Source organism: Pelophylax lessonae, assembly GCF_965119305.1.
Source record: "Pelophylax lessonae genome assembly, chromosome: 2".
NCBI classification, from domain to species: domain Eukaryota; kingdom Metazoa; phylum Chordata; class Amphibia; order Anura; family Ranidae; genus Pelophylax; species Pelophylax lessonae.
The window spans coordinates 388,486,807-388,497,977 of record NC_138769.1 but is presented as its reverse complement, the minus strand read 5'-3'; the positions used below and the strand labels follow the sequence as shown (position 1 = coordinate 388,497,977).

The 11,171-nt window shown below is 42.0% G+C and overlaps 1 protein-coding gene across 1 annotated transcript; it reads right to left on the bottom strand.

The window, feature by feature from the left end:
* Positions 1–9,830: 9,830 nt before the first annotated feature.
* Positions 9,831–10,946, bottom strand: LOC309545382 (E3 SUMO-protein ligase ZBED1-like; the record flags this gene model as incomplete). Its single annotated transcript, XM_082244554.1, has 2 exons — positions 9,831–10,289; positions 10,500–10,946. The coding sequence occupies 2 exons, from the start codon at positions 10,944–10,946 to the stop codon at positions 9,831–9,833; spliced, it is 906 nt and encodes a 301-aa protein (XP_082100680.1).
* Between the last annotated feature and the right edge of the window lie 225 nt (positions 10,947–11,171).

The window sequence follows — 11,171 nt, the reverse complement described above, 5'->3', positions numbered from 1 at the left end:
CTGGGAAGTTTACTAATTATTATTTACCCGTACAGCTGGAGATCTCCCATTTTAAAAGGTCATACAAAAAGGTCTCCAGCTATTTGGGCAAGTCTAGATCCTTGTGTGTTATTGCAACATAGGAGAGAATGGCTTCCTACTTAGTTTATTCCTCGGTTTCCATGTAGATTTGCAACTGAGACTTATGTTTTTATTTTAAAGTAGAAAATAATTTATAGGACATATTTACTAACTGGTAGGTGCTTAGTTGTAGAGAGGGGCTGCCAGAGCAACTAGAAATTACAGCTTGTATTTAACTTCTGTATAACTGTTATTTTTTAAAGTTGGAATATAGTTCAAAAAGAATCCCTGATACCCTACCCAGTTCGTAACCCATATTCAGGGTAAGATGTGAACCAGGGCCGTAGATATTTCTTTTTGCGCCGCATTTGGCACTAATGCATTGTTTTTTGTTTACAAAAGATTTTTATTAGAAAGTCATAGAAAACAACACAGGTCATACCATATAGAAAAATACAAAAATATACAGTGTATATAAAAATAGTGCACGTATCAAAAGGACATTGGTCATGATATAAATGCATATCAAACAGACAGCAACAAGCAGAAGATCTTAATCATCATAGAAGATATAACATTGGCATCATGAGGTACAATAACAACATTCATTGAGCATCCCAGAAATCCCATTTGGCATGAAATATCGGCATTGAACCATGCAGAGAGTGATAAATTCTCTCTGATAGTTTGATGCATTCCATTCTAGAAAGTGCCTGAGACCATAATAGGGTGTCTGATCATCCAATGGATGGAGCACATCAACGTGTGGATCAAACTGGAAGTAGAGTTGGGAACACCTGGGATTTTTGTAAAAAGTAGACAAATTTTTGGCGAGAGAGAGAGAATGAAGAACCTAACATTTTAGATATGAGCCTGATCCCAAATAGGCTGCCGGTGACTGCAGCTCCAAAAGAGATGGAGTAGATTTCCCTCCTTGAGGCAACCCCTGTAGCATAGAGGAGATACTGAACCATAAAAGGAGTGCACCAAGGAGGGGGTTAGATACCACCTCGTAAAGAGCTTGAGAGGAGTCTCTCTGCATGCATTAGAGGGTGAGCATTTACGCAGGTTGGACAACATATGATGCCATTCAGGGACTGAGAAAACACAATTAAGGTCTTGTTCCCACTTCATCATATATTTATGTTTATCCTGGAGTGTGAGAGTAATCAAATGTGAGTATAATAATGATATAAGACCTCTACCTCTAGGAGAGGAGGAACAAATGTTCTCAAAAACTGTGAACGGTGGATTCAACGATAGAGCCTTGCGACTGAAAAAATGCTTTTATTTGGGCATAGTGTTCTAGTTCCGAGCTAGGGAGTTTATGCAGGTTAACTAGTTGCTCAAAAGTACAAAATATATTACCTACAGATAGCGCTTTAAAGTTTACCAAGTTTCTAGATAACCATGGAGTTAACTCAGCTCCGTTCAACGGGAAAGACGGGGAGCCTATATGGCCCAAATAGGATGTCAAAGGAAACACCTAAGAAACTAATTTAAGGGGAGCCTTCAGTTTTGACCACATCCGGTATAAGTGATTGATTATTTTGTTAGGAAATGAGCTATAACTAACCGAACGTGAACCATTCCAAAGAATAGCATGAAGGGAAATCGGGGCAACTGAGGCGTGTTCAAAAGATAGCCATGGAATGCTATTTTCGGTGGCACTCCATTGCGCCATCTGCAACAGTTTAGCTGAGAGATAGTAGGACCATAGATCCGGGAGACCCAGTCCACCAAGGGATTGAGGGGCATAAAGGATTTGATTATTATATCTAGATCTTTTACCATTCCAGACAATTTCGATATTTCCCGCTGAAAAGAGACGACATGAGACTTAGGCACATTGACCGGGAGTGCTCTAAAAAAAAATAAGATCTTTGGCAGTATAATCATTTTTATAGCTAAAACTCTACCCAGAAATGATATATGGTAAGTAGAACAAGTTTTTAATAATAACCCTAGTTTTTTAAATATTGGAGGGAAATTTGATATGAATAAAGAATCATAGTGAGGAGTGATCTGAACCCCCAAGTATCTAAATGATCTAGTACACCATGAAAATGAAAAAAGCTTTCTTATGGAAACTTGCATCCAATTTGGTAAGTTGATTGGCATAAGAGAGCATTTGGAAAGATTAACCCCCAAACCTGACATGGATCGAAATTTCTCCAAACATAGAAACATAGAAACCTAGAATGTGTCGGCAGATAAGAACCATTTGGCCCATCTAGTCTGCCCAATATATCTGAATCCTATGAATAGTCCCTGGCCCTATCTTATAAGAAGGATAGCCTTATGCCTATCCCATGCATGCTTAAACTCCTTCACTGTATTTGCAGCTACCACTTCTGCAGGAAGGTTATTCCATGCATCCACTACTCTCTCAGTAAAGTAATACTTCCTCATATTACTTTTAAACCTTTGCCCCTCTAATTTAAAACTGTGTCCTCTTGTGGTAGTTTTTCTTCTTTTAAATATGCTCTCCTCCTTTACCGAGTTGATTCCCTTTATGTATTTAAAAGTTTCTATCATATCCCCTCGGTCTCTTCTTTCTTCCAAGCTATACATGTTAAGGTCCTTTAACCTTTCCTGGTAAGTTTTTTCCTGCAATCCATGTACTAGTTTAGTAGCTCTTCTCTGAACTCTCTCTAGAGTATCTATATCCTTCTGGAGATATGGCCTCCAGTACTGCGCACAATACTCCAAGTGAGGTCTCACCAGTGTTCTGTACAGCGGCATAAGCACTTCTCTCTTTCTACTGCTTATACCTCTCCCTATTCCAACTCTATTATTAGATGAGGCAGCGACACATGGGGGTTGGACAAAAAACAACAACACATCATCAGCATAGAGACTAATGTTTGAAATATCAAACATGATGTTATTACAAATGAAGATGGCAACCCCTCTAGTTTTATTCTGGAAAGAGGAGCATTTGAATTGTCTTAAAGACTTATCAAAAAATGTAGGATGTCTGTCTGCTGCAAAGTGAGTTTCCTGTAAAAGGAGTATATCAGCGCCTAACCGCTTCTATTGTCTGAAGGCCTTATGTCTCTTATTGGGGGAATTAAACCCCTGGACATTATGTGATAATATTTTAAGACCCATAACTAAAAGGGAGAGAACCACTATCAAGCTGAAACAACTGAAGGTTGGGGTTTAGAATCAGAGACAAACGGACCAGACATGATTTTGGGTGTGCGAACAGGGAAGAAGTCAGGTATAAAGAGGGTGTTAACCCAATCCCACGAGAGGGTGAATGCAACCCAATGATGGGATATGAGCCAGCCCCTATCACAAAAACCCTAAGCCTGTAATTTGACCAAAGTACCAACAATGTCCTTATGAGGACCTGAAAATATGACTTTCTTTTTTTCCGAAAATTGTTCTTGAAACAACAACTAACAAAACATAAAAGAATCATAAAAATGTGGGAATCCGGGCCCCCAAGACCAGGAGTCACAGGCCCCAATAGGTACCCGATCACGGCAGGAGCCCAAACCTCCACAAAACAGCACATAGGGGACAAACCAGCGGGAGGGAAGAGAGAAAAGCTAAAAATACATTTCAACAGTATGCAACTTGTTAAATAATGCCGTCAGAGTGCTACGGTAGAAATCCAGGTGGGCAAAGTCGCCCCAGCATGCCCACCCCAAAATGTAAGGGGTGGACACACAGACGAGGGCCCACCAGAGTCACCAAACAACTGGAATCATGCACCAATTCATCATGGTACATCAAGAAGAGTTCCCATCCTCAATGTGCAGGGTCAGAATGCTCCATCCCTGAAGGGATTGCGCCATCTTCGCTGATCTCTTTTAGTCGCAGGAGTGGACCATGTAGGCGAGGGCCTAGGAGTGATCTGTGGACGAGCTTCTGGTGCAGCATCCATGAGGCCCAGCTTAAAGAGTAATTCCTTTCCTTCTGAAAGATTATAGACCACATATACCGATCCGTTGTGGGGGACTGTGAGCTTAAAGGGAAAGCCCCATCTATACCGGATTCGAGCTGCCTGCAGCACTGAGGTGACTTCCTTCATCTTGCGGCGCCTCCCCAACGTAGCCTGGGATATATCCTGGAAAATTTGGATCCAATTACCCTCCATTAATATATTAGGAGTGTTCCTGGAAGCCTGCAGGATGTCCTCCTTGACCAAGAAGTCCTTAAGACATAGAAAAACATCTCTTGGAGGCTTATCAGGGGGTGGTTTGGGGCGCAGGGCTCTGTGAATCCTATCACAGATAAAGTCAGACTCAAGCTTGTCAGGCAGTAAATCGGGGGCAGTAAATGCAGGGATCAGTAAATGCAGGGATCAGTTCAGTAACTGATTCTGGGATGCCTCTGAGGCACAGGTTATTCCTGCGGTTCCTATTGTCCAAATCTTCCACTTGTGATTGTAATAAGCTATAGTTGTCAGATCAAAACTCAATGTCTTTCCTAAGATCATTGTGGGCAATAGAAAGTTCATCATGCTTGGCCTCTAATAGGTCTGTACGGCTAGAGCAGCGATCTCCTGTGTCAAAGTGTTGGTTGATTTATGAATTTCAGATTGGAATTTATCTGCCAGTTTTTCATATATAGCAGCGAACCCTGCATCCAAATCTGCTTTAGTGACACCACAAGAGTACTCGCGATTCCCAGCCGGTATAGTGGAGGTGGAGGGCGGTGGTGTGGTCTCTGCTTGTGGCGTGGGGAGAGCCTGGGTGCCATCTTGAGACATCCTAGTGACTTCTTTAGTGCGCAGGAGATAAGTTGTCAGGGAGTGCTGTGGAGGGCGTCCCCGGTTCTTTTTCTTCGCTGACGGCATGCACAAGGTATTCCCACGGGGGTGTTGAAGGTAGCGGGCTTGAAAATTGTAGAAATGGCCCCACGGATCTTGCTAATCCCTCTCCCCTCCGACGGAGCTGAGACTCTAGCGACCGTCCAGCTTCGCGCCGCGCATGCGCCCCATGCATTGTTATTTTAATACTGCTACCTGTTGTTACTCCACCTAGAGCATCGCCCGGGCTGTAGGCTTGGCTTGGGATGAGGGAGACTCTGGCTGACAGTGATCTCGTCTGTCTGCTTTGCCTCCACACCTCCTCTCTAGTCCAAACTGAGACTCCAGAGACATGTCTTGACTTGTCCAGCCAGTTACAGAAGCTTCCTGGGGGACAGCAACACTGAGAGCAGAGCGGGAGGGAGTGGGCAGCACATATCCTGCCCACTGACACACATGATCGTCTCCTCCTCTCTTCGAGCTGCCACTTCCTGCCTTTTGAGTCTGAGTGCTGTTAGCTCAGCTGAGCCTGCCTGTCTGCTTGCCAAGACCACGTGGAAGGATCATCTCAATTTTTTCTGAAGTGCTGCTTTGCTGTGCTGGAGTCTGGACCTTAACCTTAACTCCAGGAGGACAGATCACCAAAAACCACCAGGTGTTTCTCTGTGTGCTGTGTTCTAGATCTGAACTTCAACCATGGATCAAGTTCAGGGCTGCTAGAACAGTTGGAGTTCAGTTTTTTTCTTCTGTTCTTTTATAAACTCTTTCATAATATCTCTACTTATCCTCCTCTTATTTCATGCTTTTCAATGCACACCTCAGTCTCAACATTAGAGTGTAAAATAGGTGTAAGGTTGATGATCTCTTACAAAAGCCAATCCTGCCATTCTGAATATAAGCACAGTGGGCAGGATGGATTTTTTTTTTTTTGTTGTTGTGTTATCTATTTTATGACAAAGATTGGCTCTGAAAAAAAGGAAGGAGAACTACAAATGAACAGGCTCTCTCTCCCCATGTATGTGCTATCTGCACATTCACATAACAGTGGGAACATTCTGAGATTTACCCTTAGCTGTATGGAGTGCTGTGCTACTACATTTGAATGCTGCCCTGAAGGTTATTAATCCCTATATAAATGTATGCTGCTAGCCTGCTACATTGTAATCCTGCTGAGGAAGTTGTTGACCCTTTTTCCATGCGATGCTAGGCCTACTGGTCTTAGCTTAAAGTGGTAGTAAACCACAAAATATCTTCTCCCTGAAAGTTAATGGCATAATGTGCTAGTTTGCGTCGAATACATTATTATTATTATTATTATTATTATTATGATTATTTTTATCACTTTATTTTTGTGTGGCTCTTTTGTTCTATATTTGAATGTATTCTGTGTTATATATCTCACAGCAGAGCAGAGTCGCTGCTTATATCACCAATTAGTGGTGGTTTTAATAATGCTGTTTTTCCAAGTGCAGTTTCAAATTTTTTAATTTTATTTATATACAGTAAACCCCCGCTCCATCGCGGTTCAGTTTTTGCGGTCCCGGTATATTGTGTTTTTTTGTAATGTTATTTTACTATATAAATCATTACAAATTTAATATTTTTGTGTTTTCCATAGCTCTTGCTATGTCTCTCAGTATCTTTTATGTGTTTAAATGAGTTTCTATTGTTTTAAAAGTGTGTTTAAAGACCTTAAAATGCTTTTACACGTACAGTGACAGTAAAAAAAACATGCCTACAATGCATTTTAATAGGGTTTTTCTATTTCGCGGATTTTCACTTTTCGCGGCTGGGTCCAGAACGTAACCCCCGCAATGGAGGGGGGTTTATTGTGTGTGTGTGTGTGTGTGTGTGTGTGTGTGTGTGTGTGTGTGTGTGTGTGTATATATAATATATATTGTGAGGGATTAGCTCGGTAGCGAGAGAGGGTGACCCCTTGGGGGGGGTTCGTTACACAGAGAGATAACCGAGGAGTAGTTGAAAACAACAGTCTATGGTTTATTCTTGCAATTTTCTTCACACAAGTGCAAGCATCAAAAACAGCATTATTTGAAAACAAACATAAAATAAACCCTGGCCACTGTGGGCGTCTACCTTCACACACAGGAACCTACCTAGGGAGTCTGTCCCAACCTACTGCTGGGCAGACACTGCTGATCCTACAGCAGTCAATCAATAGTCCATTTATTTTCTCTTCACACAGAAAATGTCCATTTGTTTTTCTTCACACAGAAAAAGTCCATGACCTCACCTTGAGAAGTCTTCAGCTGACTGCTCTCCTCAGCTCACACAGCCTCAGGAGGCAGCAATCAGCAGTCATCCTCTGGATAACTTATAGAAGCCTTAATTGCCTCATGCTGAATAGCTGAAGCCTTTTCAACATCCTTACACCTTTCTGGCTACCTCTGCAGCCGACACCCTATAGTAATTGGTGAATTGTCTAAACAACGCAGAGATGTATCTCCCGTCTGTGACAACACCCATAGATTTACCTGACTTCCTGTCACAATATATATATATATATTAGGGCTGTGCATCTTCACTTACCTCACGATTCGATGCGATTACGATTATTAGGGTCGCGATTCGATACGATTCGATTCCGCAATGCATCACGATTATTGCCCAATGCCCATGCCCAGCCCACTGCCCAATGGTTTTCAAAACTTTATCAAAAAAAACAATCAAGCAGTCACAAATAAAAGAATCCTTTTTATTTTCATTTACTTCAAAGGACACTTTCCTGGACCCTGTCATGGCCTGCAAGCCCTGCATACTTTAGTTCACTTGCACTGCAAACATATAGGAAGGTCTGAAAATGCAAACAGCATAGCAGAGACAGACAACAACACTAGTATTTTACTAGAAGTAACAGTAAAATTAGTAAAAAACTGTAGTAGTGCAGTTTACTGCTTCATAAAAGAAAATATTAATATAAGCCAGGCCTACCACCATTTAAAGTACAACTAAAGGCCAAACTTTTTGGATTTTGGATAAAGTTTGGCCTATAGTTGTACTTTAAGGCAAGCCAAGATAGAAGAAGCCAGCCAGCCAGCCAGCCAAGCTAATATTCTTGTGAAAATGGTCATCATAAATTCCCACAAAACCTTATATATAAATCCTTTTATGTGAATATGCATTGCAATAAATTCCAGGTGTGCCATAACCTGTCCTCTACAAAACAGAGCACTTCCTGACTAGTAGCAAACATCAAGGGTGAACCTGGCAATAGTGCACTGCTGCATAACTTCCATGTTCACCGAGATGTTTGTTTCCCTCTGCAACTGCCAGTCAACTCAAGTGAGTTGATGGATTGGCTGCTAGAGGGGAGTTACAAATATAAGCTTTAAACTTATCAATTCACTTATGTCACTTTTATGTCACTTACTTTACAGAAAACGTTACCTGTCCTGCAGACAGTCTGTCTCTACCACGATTAAACCCAACTGAAGCCAAGCCAAAGCCACCATTAGAGGAAGGAAAACCCTTGACAGAGTAAATCATCAACTGAAGCTTAAACCTTGAGTAAATCTTCATGGGATCACAAAAAAACACACAACACGATTGTCTGCATCAGAATCATGAGAACTGAAGAAAGGTTTGGCATTGCCACACTGGTACAACTCAAGGCATATAGGTTAGGTCAGGTTTGTGTGTATTTGTGATCCAGTAAAGATTTAATCAAGGTTTTACGCTTCAATGTTTGATTGATTTAATCTTTCAAGGATGTCCTTTCCTGTACCGTGGCTGCCTGGCTTGCCTTCAGTTGTCTAGATACACTTTTACCTTTAGTATTTGTTTGGTTGAGGGAACCCCCTACACTTGCTATTGCTACAGAGTACAACAGACCAGCAGACAGACATGCGTTGCAATAAATTCCAGGTGTGTGCCATAACCTGTCCTCTACAAAACAGAGCACTTCCTGACTAGTAGCAAATATCAAAGGTGAACCTGGCAATAGTGCACTGCTGCATAACTTCCATGCTCACCGTGATGTTTGTTTCCCCCTGAAACTGCCAGTCAAGTGAAGTGAGTTGATGGCTGCTAGAGGGGAGTTATACAAATATAAGCTTAAGCTTAAATAATTATCAATTCACTTATGTGAATGGACTATTTTTGAAAACAAGCCATTCTCCATCTCTCCAGTGCCAGAAAAGCTGTAAAAAATATAAAATGTTCCAGGTTCACTGCGATTGTGTTTGCCCCTGCCATTGCCAGTCAACTAAACACAGTGTGTGTGTGTGTCGTGACAACTCAAAAGCTTATACGCAGCCTCAGCATCAACTCAACACACACACTCACACACTGTGTGTGTGTGTGTGTGTGTGTGTGTGTTGAGTTAATGCTAGAGCTGCGTTATAAGCTCTTGAGTTGTCACGACAGTCAGTCAGTCACGTTACAGAAAGAAAACTTTACCTGCACTGCACTGAGCAGCACTCTACCATGTCGATTACCTCTGTAACTGAAGCCAAGCTAGCCAACAAGCCACCATTAGAGGAAGGAAAATCCTTGAGAGAATAAATTGTAAACTGAAGCTTAACCTTGAGGAAATCCTATGGGGGTCACATTCACAAACTCACAAATATAGTATATTACACAAGAATCCACAATTGGTGTTTGTGATCCAATAAGATAAGATTTACTTGAGGTTAAGCTTCAAATGTAAAAGTTATTTCTCTCAATGATTTTCCTTCCTATAATGCTGCACCGTGGCTGGCTTAGTGTCAGTCAGTTGTCTAGAAGAGAAAATACACTTTAATATTATTTATTTGGTTGAGGGTTAAATGAACCCCTGCCTACTTGCCTAGACACTTTTAGTGTGAAGCAACGGAACGGATTATGGATTGGAAATGGACACATTGGACAGGACAATCTTCAAAAACAAACCATCAGTGCTATAAAGCTATAAAACAAGACTGGTGATGTGACTGACTGGTGACTGGCGGCAGACTGAATTAGTAATTACTAATTCATTAAAAACATGAATTAGTAATTATTTCAGTGCTTAGCATTTGGGAACATGTAGGTTTTTCTGTAAGAACACTAGATGATCCACATGCTCAGGTTTAAGACTGCTTCTTTTCGCTGTTATAACATCTCCTGCAGTAGAGAAAACCCGCTCTGCAGATACACTTGTACCTGGGATACACAAGTAGTGCTTTGACAGCTGAGAGAGGAGGGGGAATATGACCTCATGCTCACGCCACCATTTTAAAGGGTCCTCAGTGAGAGGCAGAGGTGGGGCTTTACAATATTTTTCCATTTCGTCTTCTGCCTTGGCATAGGGGGTCTTAGGTTCTATTGCACCATCAGTGAAAGACTGCCCCAGCAAAGTCATGAGCAGCGATGTTGTGGCCTTTTTTTTGGGAGGAGAATGGCTGTCCTCAATGGGTGTTGTTTCTTCTTCCACAGTTGCTTTTTCCCTAGGCACTTCATCCACATTTGTCCTTCTATTAGATGTAATCTGTGTGTTTGAACAAAAGATAATAGTATAAGAAGAGCTGAACTGACTAAGAGTGTGATTCATTGATGAGGTGTGGGAAACTGCACGGTAATCCATACCATACAGTTCCACTTCCCACACCGCATCAGTGAATCAGGGCATGTTATTACACAACACAATGTAGCTGAGCTTCTAGCTGTCTGGCAGGAAACATGATGAAATTCTAATTACCTCCAAAGATGCAGCCTCCTCAGTCACTCCTCTGTATATCTCCGATCTCTCCTCCTCTGTGAGAATAAAAGGCAGTCCTTTAAAGCGAGGATCCAAAGCAGAGGCTGTATGAAGGATCTTCTTCTCTGCCTCACTGCTGTACCTCTTCAGGAGATCTGTTTTGATGGCATTCTTGATCTCATGGGTCATGGCTGTGTCTCCCATGGTGTCTGTCATGCTCTGGAGCAGTTGTGCATTTAGAGGGGCAATGAGAGACACTGTTGGGTTGCGCTCTTCTGACATCAGCAAGGTTGCATCCTTCATTGGCTTTAATGCACTCACAGCGTCCTCTGCATTTGACACATCTGTTTCATTGAGAGTGCAGAGATCAGACTCTCCTTTTCTGACTTCTGGAGACAGCAAGGTGGCACAAACTGCAGGTTGTTGTTCTAAGAACCTCTCGACCATGTCATATGCGCTGTTCCATCTTGTTGGCACATCAGTTATTAGCTTATGATTCTTCAGGCCCAGACATTTCTGTTTCTCTTTTAGACAGTGGCTTGCTCTAGTGCTGCGATGGAAGAATGTGGATATTCGTCGCACTCTGGCGAGAAGCCTGGAGAGCGTGGCCCCTTTCAGTGCCCGCTGACATGCAATATTGAGTGTATGGGCAAAACATTTAACATGAGGAAA